Source organism: Garra rufa, chromosome 13 (assembly GCF_049309525.1).
Source record: "Garra rufa chromosome 13, GarRuf1.0, whole genome shotgun sequence".
Taxonomy (NCBI): Eukaryota; Metazoa; Chordata; class Actinopteri; order Cypriniformes; family Cyprinidae; genus Garra; species Garra rufa.
In genome coordinates this window covers 31,260,817-31,284,778 of record NC_133373.1, presented here as the reverse complement: position 1 = coordinate 31,284,778, position 23,962 = coordinate 31,260,817, and the positions used below count along the sequence as shown (strand labels likewise).

Here is a 23,962-nt window from a genome sequence, read left to right as displayed (position 1 = left end):
ATTAATAATTCATATAACTGAATAATATAGTCTGAGTAGTACACACTGCTTATTATAGCATTATTAGATGTTGTTTGGTGTTGTAAAGTTGGTGACGGCTACTCAGTCATTAATTTAAAATGCAAGTAATGTTTAGTTTATAAAAACACAGGGCTAGCCGCTTGTGTGTACCTGACTAGATTAAATATAGCTTAAAATTGCCTTAATGGCGATGTATCATAGGCTATGCAGCATATTTGTCATCAATTCTGTGGACTTTTTTAGTCAATTTTTTTCTCTCACCAAACACATTTCGCAGTGCTCCATATGAACCGATGGGTGGCACTAAACGCCCAGCAAGTCCGAAACCTTAAAAAGAAACGCCCCTGTTTGGATCGTAAACAACTGCACAGATGCACAGACAGGCGGGGTATCGAAACTGATTTCAGATCGGTCCGTGTTTCACAGAGAGGGGCCTAGGGTCTCTGGTTGAGCAGCTCTGGGAACAGATATGAACGTGGCGCGTGCACGCGCTTACAGATGTGGACGATTGTAACATCATTACAGAAACTAACCGTAAGTACGACAGGGATATTTCAATGAGTCGTGTTTCTGTTTCGTTTCGAAATGCTTCTGATAAAAATAAAACAGTGATGAAGGGCAAGACGCTGTGAAATGGCTACGGGACACTAAACCACAAGCCCTTTGCAACACCATCTTTCAATGATGTGTAAGCTATTTGTGTGCAAGGTAGACTACTGTATGCAAAACTAAGAACTAATGTAAATATTAATGTACCAAATTTGCCAATCCACGTTGTGATGTTGGGTTTCTAAGCCGTTTGTATTAACATTTAATCATTTAGAAGATTAATTATTCCATATTGTACAGAATCATTAGAAGTTTAATAAGCTACAATACAAGTTTCAAAGTTGACCGAAAGGGGCAAAAAACATTTCTTTTCTTTTCTTTTCTTTTCTTTTCTTTTCTTTTCTTTTCTTTTCTTTTCTTTTCTTTTCTTTTCTTTTCTTTTCTTTTCTTTTCTTCAGATTTAGATTTAGTATATTGTTTATTTAATCATTTTCCTCAGGCATGTGAAGACCTGACTACTGTTAAACATAAACCTGTTATTGGACACACTAATCACTGTCTAATTATGTTAATTCTCAAAGTAATTATAAGCTGTGATTTTTACTGATTTTCACTTTTAGCCTGTTTTATAATAGCATCAATAACTGTATGACTGTGGTGGTAGTGCACAATTAGACTGTAATACAACATGTTTTACACTATCAATCAAAACTTTTTAGATTTTTTGTTTTTAAAGAAGTCTCTTCTGCGCACCAAGCCTGCATTTATTTGATCCAAAGTACAGCAAAAACAGTAATATTCTGAAATATTTTTACCATTTAAAATAACTGTTTTCTATTTGGATCTATTTAAAAATGTAGTTTATTCCTGTTATCTAAGCTACTTCTTTAGCTTCATTTACTCCAGTCTTCAGTGTCATATGATCATTGTTTTTTTTTTAATTTAAATTATAGAAATTAATACTTTTATTTAGCAAGGATGCTTTAAATTGATCAAAAGTGATGATAAAGACATTTATAATGTTACAAAATATTTCTTTTTCAGATAAATGCTGTTCTTCTGAACTTTCTTTTCATCAAAGAAACCTGAACAAATTCTACTCAGCTGTTTTTAACATCATAATAATAAAAAAATGTTTTTGAGCAGCAAATCAGAATAATAGAATGATTTGCAAAGGATCATCTGACTGGAATAATGATGCTAAAAATTCAGCTTTGCCATCACAGGAATAAATTAAACTTTTAAATATTAAAATTTAATTAATTAAGTTATTTTAAATTGTAATATTAGTTCACATTTTTGGTCAAATAAATGCAGCCTTAGTGAGCATCAGAGACTTCAAAAACATGAATCATTAATTTATTCAATATTTAAACAATATATTTCAGCACAATTTGTGCAAACAAAACTGTTGCCCTCCTACTGCATTAGGTACAGTGTCAATCTCAGCATGACTTATTATTTGCTCACTCTGTTGTTGTGTGTTCACACTCTTCAGCTTTCATTAGAGTTCATCTTGACACTGGTAAGACCAATTGTGGTCATGTCATGAAACATCTCGACTTTTCTTTCAGTCTTTTCCACCTCATCATTAAAAAGTGTCAATGCCGGTGTGGTAACAGAACAGTTACCACACTGGCATTGACACTTTATTTACAATGAGGACACTCATCCACACTCCACCTTTTTCCATCTCTCTGTCTCTAGTTTCACTGCTCATACTTCGAAATGCCTGGACAGAGTGAAAGACAAGAGCCCCCATTCCATGAATTATGCATCGCTGCTGTAACCAGCTCTAGTTTTTGAACACACCTGTCAGTTTGCACTTGCTGTCGGCTTGGTTCACTGTTAGGACACCCTGTTTGACAGCTTCACATGTTTTTCCTCAAGTAAGGCCCAAGATCTGCTTGCAAAAAGCTTCAGCAACACCAAACCTGTCCTACTTGTGTTTCCTCTCTAAATTCTTTAGAGCAAAAGATTTTTCACATTTTATGATAGATGTGATGCATCATTCGTCACCGATGGCAGATGTGAACAGTTTACGAAACAGCAGGGTGAAGAATTTGAAAAACAGACTTTTAGTCTTTAAAACGTTTCCTCTTGAATTCTGATGAAGATATAGATTGATTTTCACGACTGTCTATCTTTGGGATCACCTTGCAGTTATGGGGGAGTCTGAGACGAGGAAGTCCGTAAGATGGAAAGAGACGAGCAGAATAACTCAGACAGCAGAGGACATCATTACAGCCTCTGATGAGAATCAGAACAAACTGCAAGAGTCAGAGGTTATGGACTTGGAAGCTGTTAAACACGAGAACAGGAATCCAGACGAGAGGTCTCCAACAAACAAGAGCCATAGCTGCTCTTTAGATCATGGTAAGCATTTTATATTGCAATATTGTTTTCTTGATTAATAAAATAATACTTAAAAAGTTGTAGTTGGAACACAAAAGGCAGACGTGTGTGTATGGATATGTTTCCACACAGAAAGTTTCATAATAATAAGTAATGTTTTTTGAGCACCAAATCAGCATATTAGAATAACCATGTGACACTGAAGACTGGAATAATGGCTGCTAAAAATTCAGCTTTGCCATCAAATAAATACATTACATTTTATGATATATTAAAATAGAAAACAGCTATTTTAAATTGTTATAATATTTCACAATATTATGTATTTTTGTTCATAAATGCTGTCTTGGTGAGCATAAGAGACTTGTTTGCAAATATTTTAAATATATTCTTAACAGCACACAAGTTATATTGATCACTTTTATGGTTATATTGATCATTTTTATTCACTTTTACATTTTAATGGAGCTTGCAAGGAAGCACTATGCGCTACTGCCGTATAAAAAAGCTGATTCTTTCTTTAAAAATGATCAATTTATGTTCCATAAAAAAATATCAGTTTTCAGGTTTGAAAGGACATAAGGATGAGTAAAAAATGTCAGAATTGTCATTTTGGCTGGCTATTTTGTTTAATGATACATTTAAATGTACTGGCAAGTCACATTAGGTTTTACGTAGTTTAAAGAGGGCATTGGATGCAAAATTCACTTTTACATGGCAGTGTGTGGACACAACCACCCTACAATGATACAAATCTATTCACTCCTTATTTTTAATCCCCCCAAAAACTAAACAGTCTCAACTATCAAGCCGTTTTGATTTTCTGAGCAATATGACATCATACTGGCCAGGCCCCACCCACGGCCATTTATGGACTGTCCCTGTATTAGCATATTTCCGCCCTCAGCCAGTTGTACGCTGTCCGCTATTTTTTCTGCGCTTAAGCGACTGTAGCGACAACAGGGTTTTGCAAACAATGCAGGTGTTTTGTAGTTGGATGTAAAAGTGAACATAAGATCCACTGAGGATAAAGTGGATTAGTTTTGTTTTTTAAGGTTACACGCCACCGAATAGACAATAAATGGAAGAGAGGGGTGGGGTGAGCAGTTGCGCATTATCATTTAGAGAGACATGCACAGAAACGGGTTGCTGTGAACAGAGCTGTTTTGGACAAGGTAAAAAGCATGTTGATTAACATGACCATTAAGGAATTTTAACCAAAGGATTTTTCAGACATTTCACAAAGGCCCTAAAGCAGGGGTGTCAAACTCAGTTCCTAGAGGGCCACAGCCCTACACAGTTTACATTCAACCCTAATTAAACAAACCTGATCCAGCTAATCGAGTCATTCAGCCTTGTTTAACAACTACATGGTTTGTGTGTTAGAGCAGGGTTGGAACTAAATTCTGCAGGGCTGTGGCCCTCCAGGACCGAAGTTTGACACCCCTGCCCTAAAGAATCAGGCCAACTTGTGGAAAATAAGCATCTGATGTCCTCTTTAATAAAATCATTAATCATAACCTTGTTAAAATGTGTTTAAAAGCACTGGATTTACTAAAATCATGAGTATGCAATAGCAGCAGTGTTTCTAAACTCACTCCTGTTGTGATCTTTGTACAGACAGTTTCTCTGGGATTGTTCCACCTGGGCCTAGTCCTTCTCTTCTGGCTTCCCTGGAGTCCCTCGTTGAACACAATGATCACATGCTCCTCCCTCATTCCTTACACCAGGTGTGTGCACTAAGAGTTTGAAAAGGTTACTCTCACAAAAAGCCCACAGCCAAAACAAAATTTGGCATGAAAAGACCTTGTTGTCTTTTAATAAAAGTCTGCAAAAGTGCATTTTTGTCTCTGCATTCATCATCAGATGCACCTGGATAACAAAATAGAAAGATGACGCAGTCTATACTGTGAGTTTGACAAATGTTCATGTATGCTCAGTGGACTAATAAATTACACGAATTTCCACAGGATAGCTAGATTACTCTTGTTTGGGATATTTTCAAGGGATAGTTCACCCAAAAATGAAAATTAACCCATGATTTACTCACCCTCAAGGCATCATAGGTGTTTATGACTTTTTTTCTTTCAGACAAATCCAATCTGAGTTTTATTAAAAATTGTCCTGGCTCTTCCATGCTTTATAATGGCAGTAGGCAGGTGTTTCTGTTAAACAGTCCAAAAGAAGTCAAATAAAACATATTGATCCATCATAAAAACTGCCGCACATGGCTCCAGGGGATGAATAAAGGCCTCTTGTAGTGAATCGATGCGTTTTTTTTAAAGAAAAATATTCATATTTAAAATGTAATAATCACTTTTCTCTAGTTTACGCTGACTTGTATGCGGAAACCAACGTTTGTTTACAGGAGCAAAGAAAGCAAAGTTTTCCTACTTTAGCAAAGGAAAACCAGTGTCCTCTTGGCTTACATCGAAATCCGTCTACATTTTTCTTTACAAATCCTCGTTTTGTACTTTTAATTCATGACCGTTGTTCTGTTTTGCTCTCTCCTTTGCGCTTCTGTTTTCGTCACTTCTCAGCGGCGCATGCGTTGCGCATATATTCTACGTCATCTGCCCAGCAAGCTAGAGAAAAGTGATTATTACGTTTTAAATATAGATATTTTTCTTACAAAAACGCATCGATTCACTACAGGAGGCCTTTATTCACCCCCCAGAGCCATGTGAGGCACTTTTTTATTAAGGATGGATGCGCTATATTGGACTTCTTTTGGACTGTTGAACAAAAACACCCACCCACTGCCGTTATAAAGCTCGGAAGAGCCAGGATCATTTTTAACATAACTCCAATTAGATTAGTCTAAGAGAAGAAAGTCATATACACCTAGGATGCCTTGAGGGTGAGTAAATCATGGGCTAATTTTCACTTTTGGGTGATCTAACCCTTTAAAGCAATCAAAGCAGCAATCTTATTCTTTTAAGCTCTTTCTCTGGAAGTTTGTTTTTCTCTCAGAGAATAAAATAATAAAGAAGGTAATATGGACTTTTTTATAGGTAATTTACTTTTTCATGCAATTCTGAGTTTATATTTTACAATTTGGACTTTTTTCTCACAATATTGCAAGATATAACGTCAGAATTGCAGAATATAAACTTAGAAATACAAGATATAAAATCAGAAAAAAAAGTCAGAATTGGCAGATCTCTGTTGAGCAACAAAAGTATAAATTGTCAGTTAAAACGTCACAAATTACCTTTTCTGTTTTTTATTCTATGGCGGTTAAAAAAAAGAACTGCAAGATCTAAACTCAGAATTCAGATTAAAAAAAAATCTGAATTGCACAATATAAATAGAATAATAGAAATTGTGAGAAAAAATTATTCTACCATGAAAAAATCTCGCAATTTCTTTTACATTTTTTTATCCCATGTCAAAAAATTCAGCCAAAACATGATATAAGTAGTACAAAAATAATCTATTCTTGTCTTCTAGTCTGCTATTTCTTTATTTTGTCAGCATATTCAGGCATCCTGCATGTACATAAGTTTCAACAGTTATTGAATAAACACTGTGCACATTTATAATCAGATCTGTCAACAAGACAAACTACTGAAATGTGCTCACTGGAGTTGTTTTTTTAATCTCCCTGTAGAGTTATAATAGGGGGAGCAAATTGCTTCTCAATGAGATTATTATAGTTAGATAAAATCAAGAGAACAAGAGCAAACAATTTATTTTCAATTTATTTTAAATATAGACAATCCATGTAAGAGAATGCATTAGATGAGCAAAGATAAAGCAGCTATTTCTTGGACATGATTTTTTCGTTTACACACTCATGCAGTATCGCTTAATTCGGTTAACTGTTCTTTTAAACATGCTCTTCACTAGAGCATGAGCACAACTAATGAAATCAAGACTCTAGATTCAGGTCTAACAGGAAATAGACTTTGATCGACCAGCTGAACATTTGATGAAACTGTCTTTGGAAGATAAATGTGGTAAGGAGCTATTCGCTAATATTTTCCTTTCATTTCAGATAGCGGAGGGCTACTTCCTTGAAAAGGACTGTATCCTTTTGCATATTAAATACAACTGTATTTATTTCTGTCTGTTTCCTCTTTGACTTTCCTTTTACTATTACTAAATGGTCCCTGTTGATGCTGTTGTTATAGTGACCAGGGCAAATGTAATCAAAAGGGTCTCATTAGGGTGTGTCTTTCCATGTTGACTTTTAGGGTGTTGCACAAAAGGAAGGATGTTGATAGATTTTTAAGTGATGTGAAACAATGAAAGATAGATTATTGTTGAATTTGAAGATCAATGTAAATGTAATATATTTTATTTTCTTAGGAACATGTAAGTGTCTTCTGAGGGGCAGTACTAAATGACAAAAATAGGATATCTAGGCAAAATGTACACATCTTCATTCTGTTCAAAAGTTTACACCCCCGGTTCATGTTAAATTCTTTGGTTTTCCAGCATTTTTGTGTATTTGAACCCTTTCCAACAATGAATGTATGAATTTGAGATCCATCTTTTCACACTGAGGACACCTGAGGGACTCATATGCAACTATTACAGAAGGTTAAAATTTTCACTGATGCTCTATAAGGAAACTAGATGCATTAAGCAGGGGGTAAAAACTTTTGGAATTTGACGAATTTAACTTATTTTGTCTTCTGGGGAACATGTAAGTATCTTCTGTAGCTTCTGAAGGGCAGCGCTAAATTAAAAAACATGATATTTAGGCAAAATAAGAAAAAAAGACATCTTCATTCCGTTCAAAAGTTTACACCCCTGGCTCTCATTGCATTGTGTTTCCTTTTGAAGCATCAGTGAGTGTTTGAACCTTCTGTAATAGTTGCATATGAGTCCCTCAGTTGTCCTCATTGTGAAAAAATGAATCTCAAAATCATACAGTCCTTGTTGGAAACGGTTCAAATACACAAAAATGCTAAAAACCACAGAATTTGTGGGACCTGAAAGATTTTTCTAAAAGAACAGCGGACAGTTTAACTGTTCAGGACAAACAAGGGACTCTGAACAGTTGTATATAGAATATGTAGACATACACAAATGTTTAACTGTTGGTTTCTTTAAGCATCGAGCATTTCAGATCAGTGGGCAGTGGAGTTTCTCCATCTGGAGAAGCTGTACCATGAAAGACTTCTGTCTAATCTGGCCTCCATACAAGAGACATGGGGTAAGGATGCCAGATGATTATGTATGACAATATGAAAAAAAAAATATTTCCTCAAATAACTTTAACCAAGGGAGGTCACATTGTTTATATGTGAGGGAATTTCCTAAAGCATTGTTTTATCTTGTAAGGATGAGACTCCTTGCAAATAGGACAATTGCTAGTTTCATCCTTCATAAGTAAACAGCAGTGGTATGGTTTGATCTCAGGAAATTGCTCATTTCCCAACTGCGCTGCATTGCCCAGACCACATGTGACTCTGTTACTTCACCAATATCACTGAAGTACAGAGGTCAGACTGTCCACTCTTATCTGATTAACTGTCAACAAGACCTGACAAAGCAAAACCTGAAGAATGTCACATAGCTGTAGCTTTTTTTGGTTTAAATTGTAGTGAGAATAGTATGTTTTTAGATTGCTTTCACATGTTCTGTGTGAAAGCTGAGTACATGCAGTATATGAGTGAGAGAAAATGAGACACAGTTAAAATGTTTCAAAGACTATAATCCATATGTTTGGTTTCAGAGTCCCAGAGGAAAATCAGCGTCCAAACCGAGAGTGATTCTCTTTTAAACTCTAATGGAACTGACAGAGAGAGTGAGCATATGGAACTGTTGAGTCATATCTGCAGAACACACCAGAGGTGAGACTGTGTCCAAGCAAGTAGGAAATAATAATAATTACAACGTTTCCCCTTCCTAAAACATTTAGTTGTGACAAAACCAGCTCTTATCAAGCCTCATCCAGTTAAAATGATTTATAGGTAAAAACATCAAAAATTACATAAAATTAAAGAGTGTTTAATTTTAAAATTGAGAGAGTTTTGACCTGTTCCCTGTTGTATTTATTTAAATAAAAACTGTAAAACAATTTTTTTATATTGTAATATATATAAATATAATAAAATATAATAAATAAATAATATACACTGGCATTCAAAAGTTTGGGATCAGTAAAACCAGTAAATAATGTTTTTTAAATAAGTATTTTCTGCTCATCAAGGCTGTGTATATTTGATTAAAAATACAGAAAAAAAAACTGTAATATTGTGAAATATTATTGCAATTTAAAATAGTATTTTCTATTTTAATATACTTAAAAAAAAATTATTCCTGGGATGCAATGCTGAATTTTCAGCATCATTACTTCAGTCTTCATTGTCACACAACTCTTCAGAAATCATTCTTATATGCTGATTTATTATTAATTTTGGAAGCAGTTGTGCTGCTTATAATTTTTTTTGGAACCTGTGACACTTTTTTCAGGATTCTTTAATGAATAAAAAGTTAAAAAGAACAGCGTTAATTTAATTAATAATAGAAACATTTTCTAACAATATACACTACCGTTCAAAAGTTTGTGGTCAGTGAATTTTTTATTTTTTTTTGAAAGACATTAATACTTTTATTCAGCAAGGATGTGTTAAGTTGATAAAAAGTGATAGCAAAGACTTATATTGTTATATTGTTGAATACATGCTGTTCTTTTTAACATTTTATTCATCAAAAAATCCTGAAAAAAGTATCACAGGTTCCAAAAATATTTGGCAGCACAACTGTTATAATAAATCAGCATATTAGAATGATTTCTGAAGGATCATGTGACACTTAAGACTGGAGTAATGGCTGATGAAAATTCAGCTTTGCATCACAGGAATAAATGATATTTTAAAGTATATTAAAAAAGAAACCATTATTTTATATTGTAATAACATTTTGCAATATTACTGTTTTTTTCTGCATTTTTGATCAAATAAATGCAACCTTGATGAGCATAAGACTTACTGATCCCAAACTGCATGTACATATATATTATACATTTTGCAAATAATAAATCATTATGTATATAATGTAACAACAGTAAGTTATAATACTGAAATGAATTTGACAAATTCTACTTCTCCTTTTTCAGACCTACCCTCTTTTTGGAAAAGGTAAAACATTACAATTGTTTTATTATCTACCCATGCACTTTATGTTTTTGTGAGTCTGATTAAAGCAATCTGTTATTGCAGAACATGGACGACATAAAACTACACAAAAGCCCAACCCTTGTGACGGTACACAGAAGATCAAAACTAGAACAAGCCTCAGTGAACTCAACCGAGAGAGAAAACCGGGCGGACGACTGCTCATGGCCAGAAGCTGAACAGGAGCCAGAAGAGGACTGTGAATTAAATGAGGAGGATGAGGAGGAGGAGGAAGAAGAAGAGGAAGATCTTGAGGAGCATGAGTGCTGGAATGAGGAGCTGCAGGATGACACAGTCGTTGACGGCCAGGTTCCTGTGGACGAGCTGGCCAACCTTATTCAGGTAGAAGAGGTAAGACGCTGCAGGAGTGATGTTAATCTCTTACATATTACCATCTGCCCTTCGAAAAAATGAACATGCTGAGAGACCATCCGTCTGCTGCAGTCTTTCCAAACCATCCGCTTACTGAACGATTTGTATTCCTCAGGGCCTAAATATGCAGTGTATTAATCTGGGTCCTCAAATTGAATTTTTATGACTTTGTAAAAGGTCAAGTGGGACTTTCTTGCAATTCTCAAGCCACATTTCTTAGCCACAGGGTTTCTCTGCTTTGTGAAAGCAAAATAGTATGATGTCATCCACAGCGTTATGGCAGCCAGCTGCAGGAATTTTATAAAGAAGCGTTCAGGGAGTGTATGGTTTCCCGAAGCTCTTGGGTGTGGCTGTCTTAAATAACAGTCTAACTGCATAAACCTCCTCTGGAACTGCGTCAGTCACACATTGTGAAAGAGTGCCTGGCTTTTTCAATCAACAAACATGCCAACGACAATGATTACATGATTTGTTTGTGTGTTTGTTGTACACAGTTATTATGTAGTGGTTTGAAGACTCTCAGCAATTTTGTTTTGGCCTCTGTTGGAAAAACAACAACAAAATACTCATTTTTACATCATGGCATACTATGAGGCATATTAGATAAACAAACGTGTAAAATAATGAACTTTGAATGAATGAAAGTTTCACATTTACTCACCCCATGTCATACAAGATGTTCATGTTTTTCCTTCTGCAGTCGAAAAAAACTACACATTTATATACTTTTTAACCACAAATGCTTGTCTTGCACTAGCCCAACCTCACGCATTATGTAGTCATGTTGGAAAGGTCATGCGTGACGTAAGAGAAAGTACCGACCCAGTGTTTACAAAGCGAAAGTGCAAAGAAAGTCAGACGTCCTTTACAAAAAAAAAAGGTAAACAGGGTTCGTACAAGGTGCTAAAAGTGCTTGAAATACTTGAATTTGACTTTTTGAAATTTAAGGCCTGGAAAACTTTACAAAAAAAAATTTGCAATACTCCTGAAAAGGTATTTGAAAAGTGCTTGAATTATTGAAAGACAATGTATCTATGACATACGTTTTTTTTAAGAAGTATGTATCTTTTCACACAAAATTTACAGAATTAAAAAAAACACTTTTTTTGCCTATTTCAATTATTGTCATAAAACTATCGAGCTAAACAGTAGTACTGACAGTGGCGTGTAAACATGGCTAAAGGAAAAAAGAGGAACAGATAAACCAGATCAGTTGAGTGAGCCATTCAAGCTGGAACCGCTTTGATTCAAACTCGTGACTTCTTTTCATTTCAAGGGGTTCACTAACAAAAACCAGGTCAAATTAAATTTGACATCGCCTGTAATGATTTATAAACATCCAATCAGATCGCGTATCGCAAATCATTTGATTCACGAGTTCGCCCTTATATCTAATCTGCTTGAGCGAGTATTAAGCATATTTTGGCGTGCTGTCCGGGGGAAGGGTTCCGGGACGGAATACAGGCCGGACCCAGAGAACTCCCCCTGCTAGTGTAGGATAGAAACAGATTAGAAGTGGGGAGTAGGGGTGGAGGAGGGATGCCAAGAAACTGTCGCTGGATGGAGGTAAGACGGCTGGTAATATATAGAGGATGCGCTGATTGAATGATTGGTTAAACAGGTTGCACCTGTGCCGAATGGGTTGATTATCTGATCGTGCTCCTCCTGAACCTTGTTTAAATTAAACATCATTTCAGATCGGGCTTCAAATCTCGTATCACAAATCATTTGATTTAGATCAGGACTTCAGAACTTGGTGTAGCGAATCAATTAATTTAGATTGGAACCTCAAGACGCGTATAGCGAATCATTTGATTTGGATCAGGACTTTGGAGCGTGGATCGTGAATCAGGAATCATTTGATTAAGGGTATGTTCACACTTGTAGTTTGGTTCGTTCCCAGCAAGCAATAGTCGTCATTTCACCGTCTGGGTTAACTATAAACCCGATATAGTCCGGCTATGTGTAACCCACTTCCAGCCCAAATAATCTTGAATTTGGTTGCATGCCATTTTTTGGCAAAATAACTAGTTAGATGTATGATATTCCATCCTGTAAGCAAACTCAGCAGCGTTTACAAGGTTTTATGATTTAATTTTTGTAATTTTAATTTGTCATTTTTAAATTGATGACTAGTCTAATACTGGGATATTTGTAGATGTTTATTAAATTTTCACTGACAGCCCAAATACAAACTTGTTTTAGCCTAGACGTCTGGGCTGTGTTTTCACGGCTAATAGACGTCTTTTAGACCAAAAAATGCTTGCTGGGTTTGGTTCATTTGGTCCAGACCAAAAAGGAAAATGATACATTTGGTCCTGGTCTGCTTAGCGTTCACACTGGCATTAATATACAGAACCTAAAGGCATAGTGATACATTCATAACCTGATTGGTCGGGTTGAATGACATATATTTAGTGACCGAACACTTAAAAAAAACTTTACAAAAAAAGGAAAAGGTGCGTTCAAGTTAAGGCAGTGCTTCAAGTCGAATACACCTAATGCCATCTACTGGAATAAGCGTGCACATTCTTGCAAAAATGTAAAAGCTTTTTTAAGTGTTCAGTCACTAAATATATGTCATTCAATCTGACCAATCAGGTTACGAATGTATCACTATGCCTTTAGGTTCTGTATATTTAGGTTCCCTGTCAAAAATGCCAGTGTGAACGGTAAGCAGACCAGGACCAAATGTATGATTTTCCTTTTTGGTCCGGACCAAATAAACCAAACGAACCGAACTACAAGTGTGAACACACCCTTAATTAAATGATTCCTGATTTGCGATCCACACTCCAAAGTCTCTATAAGTATGATTTTATTTTCACCTCAAAGAGCTTATAAAAGGCATTTTACCTTCTTGTTGCTCCACATTTGCCCTCTGCTCATTTTGTTTTGGATACACCGCTTGTTTCCCTTCCCTTGTTCATGTCGCATTGCGTCGCATCTTGTCATAAATTTCTGTTTTTGGTTCGTTTAGAAATATATGGTCCTTGTTGCATTCATATTTCATTCGAACCGCACCAGAGTTCGTTTGAAAGTGGACCGCTTGTTTGGTGCACACCAGGGTTCGGATGGCAGTGTTCACACTTACTCAAATGAACCGCACTAACAGAGCGATCGCACAAGAGTTCATTTTAATCGAACCAAACATGACAAGTGTGAACACATCCTTAGGTCAGGACTTCGGTGCGCATTCGGAAATCATTTGACTTAGATCAGAACTTGGCGTATCGCGAATCAGTTCATTTATGTTAGATCTGAACCTTAAGTCGTGTATCACGAATCATTTGATTTGGATCGGAACTTCGCGTAACGCAAATCATTAGATTCAGATCGGGACTTTGGAGCGGTTTTGAGGATATTTTTTCTTAAACAGTAGAAAACATCAAACCATAAGTGAGATCTCTAACTGAAGTTCTTGAATTTTATGTAATGTATCTCTATGAACCCTAGGTAAAACAACAATGTTGGACGGTTTTGAAGTTGAAGGAAAAAAGGAGGAGTTTTTAGCCCTACCCTACCTTTTTAACCGAATTACACAGATAAAGAACTAACAATACTTGCATCTTTTTAGAGAAACTGAAAATAACCGTTCGTTTTAGTAGACAAGACCCTTATATACCTCTGCTGGGATTGTGTTGAGCCCTTTGAAGCTTCATTGAAACTGCAATTTAGATTTTCAAACTTTCAAAAGTCCACTAAATCCTGAAATGTTTTCCTCAAAAACCTTAATTTCTTTTTGACTGAAGAAAGAAAGACATGAACATTTTGGATGACATGGGTGTGAGTAAATTATCTGGAAATTTTTATTCTGGAAGTGAACTAATCCTTTAAGTCCTGCTTAGACGGGTCTAAAAAAGCACTGTTAAAATCTGATAATTACATTTTCATGTAATTGTAAATAACTTGCAGTTATGTGTCTGAAAACATTACATTTAGTGTACTTCTGTTTCACAAGGGATTCTGAAGTTTGCTTTATTATGATGTTGCACATACCGACCCCTTGTGGTTACTGGTCATTATTACATTATTTGCTATTTACATAATTCTCAAAAATAATTTCCTAAAATGTACAGTCTATTTTATGCATCTTTATACTTTGTTTCTGACATTTCTATAGAGTTTTCCTTCGGATGGCTTAGTCTCTATTTTAAAGAAGAGAGCCTACATCAAGGAAACACACAATGACTCGACACTAAAAGACTCAAGCAAACGCAGAGTCCGTTTTAGAGAACCAGAAGATGCTTTCGATCAAGGTACGATTGTGAACACATATTCACACAGGGCCTTTATGTATTCAGATTTCTGTTAAAACTGATCAAAGCTCATCTTTCTCCTGCATACAGATGAGTCGCCCAGAAACTCTTGCCTCATCCTTCTCATCTTGTGTGTGGTTACCGTGGTGATTAGCATGGGTGGGACTGCTCTTTATTGTCTCGTTGGAGAGGCGTACTCAAACGTGTGTGCCGACTTCTCGGAGAACATTGAGTTTTACTTTGGACCTGTACGACGAGGAGTGGCCGCTGTCACACAGTGGTTCTCTTCTGATGCATCGTAGCAGCTATTTTATGCAGTGGAACTCTTTCTTCATATCATTTCCAATGATAAACAACAGTATTTCTCTTGAGATAATATGCACTAATGCACATTACCAGACTGGCCTTAATACATATTGCCTTAGTGAGTCTATACAAATCACACAGGGCTTCCTAATGCATAAGTAAGTTTGTATAACATATTTAATACTGGTACAAATACAAGCTTGTTACTGGCGATTGTAATATACCACTGCCATTCTGCCAGTAATTTCGTACAATTTTTTGTACATTTTAGTGCTCCAAGACATTCCATGCTTGTCTTTGTTTTTGTTTTTTTTGACTTGGCACTTTTTTAATTGGTGCTAATCACTGAAATAATGCCATTTGAACACAAATAAGCATAAATGAGTTAATGTTAAAGGACTAGTTCATTAAAAATGAAAATTAGCTGATAATTGAATCACCTTTACCAGTGAATCCTCTGCAGTGAATGGGTGCCGAGTCCAAACAGAAGATAAAAATACTATTCATGGACTGGAGATGATCCTCAACTGCTAAATTTCTCCAAAACTGTTCTGATGAAGAAAAACAAACTCATATACATCTTGTAAAATCTGTCTGTAAGTAACAGTTTAAGCTTTAACTATGAGATATTAACTTATCAAAACGGCTTTATGATTGACACATAATGAATAGCACACGAAGAGGATGAATAGTAGAATAATGATTATCGTTCAGCAGGTACACAATAAATATGATTAATTTTATAACTGTACAGTATAAAATACAGCAATCAAATTGTTTTACAAATATAATTTGTGTTCAGCAATCAAAGTGAGTGTGAGTTTTTGTGTTATGAATAATGGGAACATTAGAATTTTAAAGATTTTAATATTTTTAGAACCAGAATCCTGTTTCATTGTATGTTTTCCTGTATACATGACATCTCTGAATTATGTCTGGAAATGTGTGTTTTTTTTATTTTATATATATTTTGGAGGGGGTTTATGGTTTATGTTATAAATATATATATATGCTTTATAGCTCTGTGTATAATAATATTGGATTGGTCATCTTAATGGTAGAAAAGATGACGCAGCGCTAAATGGAATTGGCATACATGGTGAAGCAGGAGCATTTCTCTGTGGAAAGCCACAGACTGACTCATAGCTAATTTCATTTCAGAATCCAATAACTATTTCTCTAACAATTGAAGTTTAGGATGCACAGAGCAAAACATATTATAGTGACACAGGCCTGATTAAGAGGCATTTTCATGATCACTATTGCCATGCCAAATGAACAATATGCTTGAATTTGAAATGCAACTGTAATGCACAAAGTATGTATTGAAATAATTCATTCATATTGCTTCATTTAATTCTGCAATATGTGAATCATCACAAAAGCATACAGTGGGGGCCAAGGGGCTGAAACATTATAATGCGGATATAATAATTTGTAACAAAAAAATTTATTCATAAATAGAAAATTGTATTAAATTGTAGTAAATAGAAGCATTTTCACAAGTGCTCTGACTTTTTAAATTTGAATGATTTCTTCGAAAGAGTGGTAATTTAGACAGGCTGTGATAAATACAATTTATTATTCAAATGTCATTTATTGCTAGTTGTAGACATACAGTTGAGGTCAAAAGTTTACATACACCTTGCAGAATCTCCAAAATGATAGTTATTTTACCAAAATAAGAGTGAGCATACAAAATGCATGTTATTTTTTTTTTTAGTACTGACCTGAATATGTTATTTCACATAAAAGATGTTTACATATAGTCCACAAGAGATAATAATAGTTGAATTTATAAAAACTACCCTGTTCGAAAGTTTACATACAATTGATTTTGAGATACATCTTTTTGCACTGAGGACAACTGAGGGACTCATATGCAACTATTACAGAAGGTTCAAATGCTCACTGATGCTTCAGAAGGAAACATGATGCATTAAGAGCCAGGGGGTGAAAACTTTTGAACAGAATTAAGATGTGTACATTTTTCTTATTTTGCCTAAATACTATATTTTTTCATTTAGTACTGCCCTTCAGAAGCTACAGAAGATTCTTAGAAGATTCTTCAGGTTTCCCAGAAGACAAAATAAGTTAAATTCACCCTTATCTTCGAACTGAAAAAGGTTTCACCCCGGCTCTTAATGCATCACATTTCTTTCTGAAGCATCAGTGAGTGTTTGAACCTTCTGTAATAGTTGTCTCTGAGTCCCCAGTTGTCCTCAATATAAAAAGTATACAGTCATTGTCGAAAAGGGTTCAAATACACAAAAATGCTAAAAAGAAACAAAAACTAAAAATTTTGAGACTTGACATGACAAACAAGGGACACATGAACAACTATCACTAAATTAAAACAACACAATATTAAGAATGAAGTGTATGTAAACTTTTGAACAGGGTCATTTTTATTAATTCAACATTTTTTTTCTCTTGTAAACATCTTTCATGTGAAATATCTAAATTAGGTCAGTAGGCCTACTAAATAAAAAATGACATGCATTTTGTATGATTCCTCTTATTTTGGTAAAATAATTAACATTTTGCAGATTTTGCAAGGTGTATGTAAACTTTTGAACTCAACTGCATATTTGCTTTCATATATAAAATGTTAAAGGTCACCAAATATGTTTGCACCCTCTTCTGTGTAACTGTTGTGGTAATACCACCTTTCCAGCACGAGATGTCTCTCTACTTCAATGGGTGACCGTTTCTGGAATTTACACTCACAAACTGATGGATTTATGGTTGAGCTAAAGTGACACTTATCAGAAACACAATCTGATCCACTAAACGTCTGTATTTTGCATTGATACTGTACAGTGACTGCAGAGGAGCAGCAGCGGTCGCTCTGACCTCGTCTGTGTTTGCCTCACAAGCGGATCACAGACACAATGGCGGCGACGCTCACAACGTCAAGCAAAAGACCGTACCATATCATAGTGTTCGGAGCGACCGGTTTTACCGGGCGGTTTGTAGTGGAGGAGGTGGCGCGGACGTGTAAAGAGGGTCCAGGAGGGACGTTACAATGGGCCGTAGCCGGACGAAACCGCGACCGACTGGAAAAAACTCTCATTCAGGCAGCTGACACTCTGTGTACGTGTTTGACACTAGCGTGTACATTTGTGTTTAACAACGACTTTTCAGTTTTTAGTTGTTGTACTTTACATTTATGTGCCCATGCCACATGTAATATAAATAAAATGAATTATATGTAGAACTAAAATAGAATAGCTCTGTTTACAAGCAGTGCCACAAAAATAAACGTGTGTATTACTAAATGATCACTTACAATGTAATTATATTAGACATACGTGAGACTTTTAGTAACATAATGTATTGTAAATTATATTTATATATTATTAAACGATGTATCAAAAGATTCTAATACAATCATTGCCACATGATTTTAAAAAAAAGCTGCAAAGTTACAATAGACACATGTTATTTATGATGAATCATACTTTGTATTAGGTATAGATTGAATTGCCATACTGTCATGGCTAGACATGAGGCAGTCGGCTCATAGTATTAGTTGAGCTTCGGCAGATTTTGTCTACTAGATTATCAAATGGGATTACAGGGTTGGAGAATATTGTTGATTAAAGGCATAATGTTTGGACAATCCCATCATCATCTGGAATCCGCTGTACTGATAATCGAGGATTTTAAAGCTATGCAATAGCCTATGCATTACATAAATCTGTATCATTTGCAGCATTTTAAGCTGTTAGAGAAGAGCGATCATCTGTCTCTGACATTCCATTGTTTGTCTGCAGGTAAACCAGAGCTGAAGTGTGTGGAGGTTATTGTAGCAGATGTAGCTGAGCCAGAGTCACTGGCCATCATGTGCAAACAAGGCGTCATTGTGCTCAACTGCGTGGGACCAGTAAGTCCACAAAGACTATTGTAAAAAAGCACAGGAAGGGGTTGGTTTACACATCTGTGCATTCACAGCTGTCCCAGCACACCTATAGGCCCATGATAGCTCTATGACAAAAAATGATTAATGAACTTGTGTTATTTTGAGAGAACTGTTGACTGTGAAATGGCATATTGCATATATAGAAGTAGATGGTGCTGAGGTGTCTTCTCTCAACAGTACAGATTCTATGGAGAGCCTGTGGTGAAGGCCTGCATAGAGAATGGCGCCCACTGCATTGATATCTGTGGAGAACCACAGGTAATTAATGTTATCCATTCAACACAGTTTTATTGCTCTAAAATATAATTTTAAAGGTGACATTAGATGCAAAATTCATTTTACATGGTGTTTGCATATAAATGTGTCTTAGCAGTGTGTGACACAATCGACACAACAATGATAAATATCCATTCAGTTGACCTTTTGCAAACAGCTTGATTGACAGGCAATCTGACCAATCACGACGCTAAATCCGTCATTTTATCCAACAAACAAATCAGAAAGGAGAGTAGATTAACTTTGGTGGACTTAATCTATAAAAATAATGTATATTGATGTCTTACTGCGGTTAATATAAAATATGTCCTGATGTTTGTTTTTTAATGCTTTAAGTAAAGAAGAAAAGACGATCATAGCAACAGCAACTAAGAAGGGCGGGTTTTTGCGAAGGGTCAATGATCAAGTGTTTTGATTTTCTGAGCAGTATGATGTCATACTGCGCAGGCCCCGCCCACAACTATTGTCTGTCAAATATTAGCATATTTCCTGCCCTCAGCCAGTTGTCTGCTGTCCGCCATTTTCTCTGCACTCAAGCAGGTGTAGCGACAGCAATGAATGTAAAAGTGAACGTTAGAGTCTTCATTTTCTCCCGACATTGGAGTCACTGAGTGGATTAGTTTTGGTTGGAGTGAGCAGTAGCTCATTATCATTTAAAGAGACATGCGAACATGTGAACAGAGCTGTTTTGACAAAGTAAAAAGGGTGGTGTTTTACACGACCACTGCTGAATTTGAAGCAAAGTATGTTGCAGATATTTCATGAAGACTCTAAAGAATCATACCAAGGCCCAAATTTTGGAAAAAGGGCATTCGATGTACCCTTTAAAAAGATTCCATTTAAGTTTTTTTTGTGTGTGTTAAAGTCTCTTATGCTTACCAATGCTCATCAGTGGTGTGCTACTTAATATTTTTGTGGAAACCTTGATACATTTTTTCAAGATTCCTTAATGCTTTAAAAGCATTTATTAAAAACAGAAATCTTTTGTAATATTAAATGTCTTTTTATGTTAATTTAATGCATTCTTGTTGAATAAAAATCTACATTTCTTAAAAAGCCTGACCCAAAACCTTGAAATAGTGATGCAGATCTTTTTGATTCTTGAATTTTTATTTATTTGTTCCAGTTTTTAGAGGGGATACAGCTGAACTACCACAGTAAAGCTCAGGAGAATGGTGTGTATATCATTGGAAGCTGTGGGTTTGACTCAATACCTGCAGATATGGGCATCCTTTATACAAAGGATCACTTCAAAGGTGGGTGGCATGTCTTTAAATATGTTTTATTATTTAAAAAAAATTGATTATTTAAAAAAAAATGTATAATCATTTATTATTAGTTAGGGCTGGACAATATATCGAACAATATTGTGAGGCGCGTTTAGTCAATGAAGCCGGTGCTTTGATTAGTAGTAAATCTCCATCACGTGCGTTCCGCTGGAGCGGCAATTAATACACAGAGACGTAAATCTCTGACAAGCTACGCCATATCGCGCTCAATATCGAATTCGATATTAAGCTCGATTTGGCGTAGCTTGTCAGAGATTTACGTCTCTGTGTTCTGCTCTGTGCTCGGCTTCATTGACTAAACGCGCCTCACAATATCGTTCAATATATTGTCCAGCCCTTTTATTAGTATTATTGTATATATGACTTAAAGGGATCGTTCACACAAAAATAAAATTACTTCATGATTTACTTACCCTCAAGCCATCGTAGCTGTATATGACTTTCTTCTTTCATATGAATACAATTAGAGTTATATAAAAAAATGTCCTAACTATTCCAAGCTTTATAATGGCAGTGAATGGCTGTTGAGATTTTGAAGTCGAATAAAGTGCATCCATCCATCATAAAAGTACTCCACATGGCTCTGAGGGGTTAATAAAGGGCCTCCTAAAGCAAAGCAATACGTACGTATATGAAAAAATATCCATATTTAAAACTTTGTAAACTAATCTCTAGCTTCCGCTAACTGACGTACGTGCGTTCATGAGAGAATGGTGTTCCAGTGGATGATGTGGGTGAACTATCCCTTTAACATGACTACTTTAACATCATTACAGTATTAGAGAAAAAAAAATCAAACCCTGACTTAATAGGTTTAGAGGTGCGCTCTGTATCAGTGTTCTAATGGTAAAACATACATACGTTACTGTGATATTTGCCCTGTGTGTGCCCTTTGACCTTTGCTTCACACGACCCTTGTGCAGTCGGCTTCTTTAATCTCATCCCAATTAGTGGGACGTATCATTGACAAAGGCAAAGGCGCTCAGTGCTTACAGGATGTGAGTGTCTGTCGTTCGCTTTTGAAGTGCTGCTGTGGGCAAACGTGCCTGCAGAGCAGCAGATGCCTGACAACTCCTCTGCTTGGCTTTCACAGGAACACTCACTGCTGTGGAGAGCTTTTTAACCATCAACACGGGACCTGAGGTGAGCAACAGCTCGTCATGTTTGCAGATCTATATTAAGGCTCCATAGGAATTGGATTGACTTATTGAATATGAGCTTTCAAAGTTTGGTTTGATCTAGATTTAAAGCAGCGCTTAAATTAAGCTTTGGGAATTCACAGTTGCAGCTGCTCATGAATAATGCGAAGATCTCTCATATCCCAAAGGACCAACTAGGAATTTGTGGGATTTCATGTTAATGAGAAACTTGATTGCAAAAGTGACATAGTTTTCTAAAATTACATTAAGACTTTATAGAAATTCCAGACAGCTCTGGTCCATTTTATGTAGTATTTCATAAGTACTCCACCAAATTGTTATCGTGTTTCCTGCTGTTTTCAATCGGTTATGAAGAGAGCTATAGCAGATTGTTTGTATCAAGCCCATTGCGTGTCCTGAATAAAGTAGTTGATGTCTTGGCTTTTGTTCCACTATCTCTTCTTCATCAGGGAGGATGTGCCCATGATGCAACGTGGCAGTCAGCCATCTTTGGCTTTGCTGACAGTGCCAGTCTCAGAAGGATAAGGAAGAGGTTTGGGCATAAACCTCTGCCAGTTGTCGGCTCTAGAATTAAAAGGAGGTGATTTTTAGTATTTATAATATAATTTCTCAGCATTTCATTCTATTAATACTATCTTGATCATGATTCGTAAGCTTTATTTAGCAGCTGACTCCCAAAGGAGTAAAGGAGAATAGTTCTCAGGATGAAAATCTGTACTTGTGTTAATTTGCTTGCTATTTTGGTGTACCCCAGGGGAACTCTGTTCTTCAGTAAGGAGATTGAGCAGTATTTCATTCCCTTCATGGGTTCAGATCCGTCTGTGGTGCGCCGGACTCAGCACTATATGCATGAAGAACATAAACGCAGCCCTGTGAGTCTATAGACTGGCAAAAAATCACACACACTTTTGATACAACAAAGTTTATTTTATTTATTTTTGTTTCGATTAATTAAATTAATTGCAAAATAAATCTGACTGTGAAAATACCCACAAAAGATTATTTAAAACAATTTTGTGTTATATGAGAAAGTATCAAGTAGACATTACAAACTGTATATATATATATATATATATATATATATATATATATATATATATATATATATATATATATATATATTAGGGCTGTAAAACTTCGAAATTCAAATTGAAAGTTACTATATTTGCTATATTTATATGTGTGTGTACTGTGTATATGTGTATAAATAAATATAAATACACACATATAGTCAAGCCCGAAATTATTCATACCCCTGGCAAATTCTGACTGAAGTTACTTTTATTCAACCAGCAAGTTTTTTTTTGACAGAAAATGACACAGGCTTCTCCCAAAAGATAATAAGATGATGTACAAGAGGCATCATTGTGGAAAAAAATTATTCATCTTTTATTTACATTTGAACAAAAAGTGGCATGTCCAAAATTATTCATACCCTTCTCAATAATCAATAGAAAAGCCTTTTTTTTTGGCTATTTCAGCAATCATATGCTTCCTATAATTGCTGACCAGCTTTTTGCATGTCTCCTTGGATTCTTTTTTACCTCTATCACTATCCTCCCAGAGGACGTGGCTTCTGACCACGTCCTCTGAGATTTTTCACAGTGCGGAACGTCTTGTATTTTTTAACAATACTTTGCACTGTAGCCACTGGAACTTCAAAACATTTAGATATGGTCTTATAGCCCTTTCCTGACTTGTGAGCAGCCACAATGCGTAGCCGCAGGTCCTCAGTGAGCTCCTTTGTCTTAACCATGACTGTCCACAAACCAACAGCAGAGAAATTCTGTTTTCACCTGTTGAGTTGATTAAAACAGCTGTTCCCAATGAATCAGGGTAATTAGGATGCTTTAGAACAGCTTGGACTATTTGGAATGGTATAGAACTTTGGATTTTCCCATAGACTGTGAAAGTTTGCAAATGGTATGAATAATTTTGGACATGCCACATTTTGTTCAAATTTAAATAAAAGCTGAGAAATCCACAATGATGCCTCTTGTATCTTTTGGGAGAAGCCTGTGTCATTTCCGGTCAAAAAAAAAAAACTTGCTGGTTGAATAAAAGTAACTTTAAGTCAGAATTTGCCAGGGGTATGAATAATTTCGGGCTTGATTATATGTATATATTTTCAAAAATATTTGTATGTATTGTATGTAAACACTTAATACACATATAAATATAAATATTTTACATATAAGTCTAATATATTTTTCCTTAATATATACATGCATGTGTCTATTTATATATACATAATAAATATACACAGTACACACACATATAGTATGTACATAACATGAACACTTATTTTGAATCGATT

At 35.6% G+C, this 23,962-nt stretch overlaps 2 protein-coding genes across 2 annotated transcripts in view; both read left to right on the top strand.

The window, feature by feature from the left end:
• Positions 1-412: 412 nt before the first annotated feature.
• LOC141283625 (uncharacterized) lies at positions 413-15,880 on the top strand. Its single transcript, XM_073816932.1, has 10 exons — positions 413-555; positions 2,734-2,946; positions 4,546-4,655; positions 6,926-6,956; positions 8,006-8,092; positions 8,615-8,732; positions 10,001-10,022; positions 10,104-10,409; positions 14,554-14,689; positions 14,780-15,880. Exons 2-10 carry the CDS (start codon positions 2,736-2,738, stop codon positions 14,989-14,991), a joined length of 1,233 nt encoding a protein of 410 aa, XP_073673033.1. The 5' UTR covers positions 413-555; positions 2,734-2,735; the 3' UTR covers positions 14,992-15,880.
• Positions 15,881-17,634: 1,754 nt separating this feature from the next.
• sccpdhb (saccharopine dehydrogenase b) overlaps positions 17,635-23,962 on the top strand; it is a 27,900-nt gene continuing 21,572 nt past the window's right edge. The window contains exons 1-7 of the mRNA XM_073852764.1: positions 17,635-18,091; positions 18,775-18,884; positions 19,098-19,178; positions 20,323-20,452; positions 21,579-21,628; positions 22,095-22,225; positions 22,400-22,517. Of these exons, the coding sequence (XP_073708865.1) occupies positions 17,890-18,091; positions 18,775-18,884; positions 19,098-19,178; positions 20,323-20,452; positions 21,579-21,628; positions 22,095-22,225; positions 22,400-22,517 (822 nt within the window). The 5' untranslated portion in view covers positions 17,635-17,889. The remainder of the gene's footprint in view (positions 18,092-18,774; positions 18,885-19,097; positions 19,179-20,322; positions 20,453-21,578; positions 21,629-22,094; positions 22,226-22,399; positions 22,518-23,962) is intronic.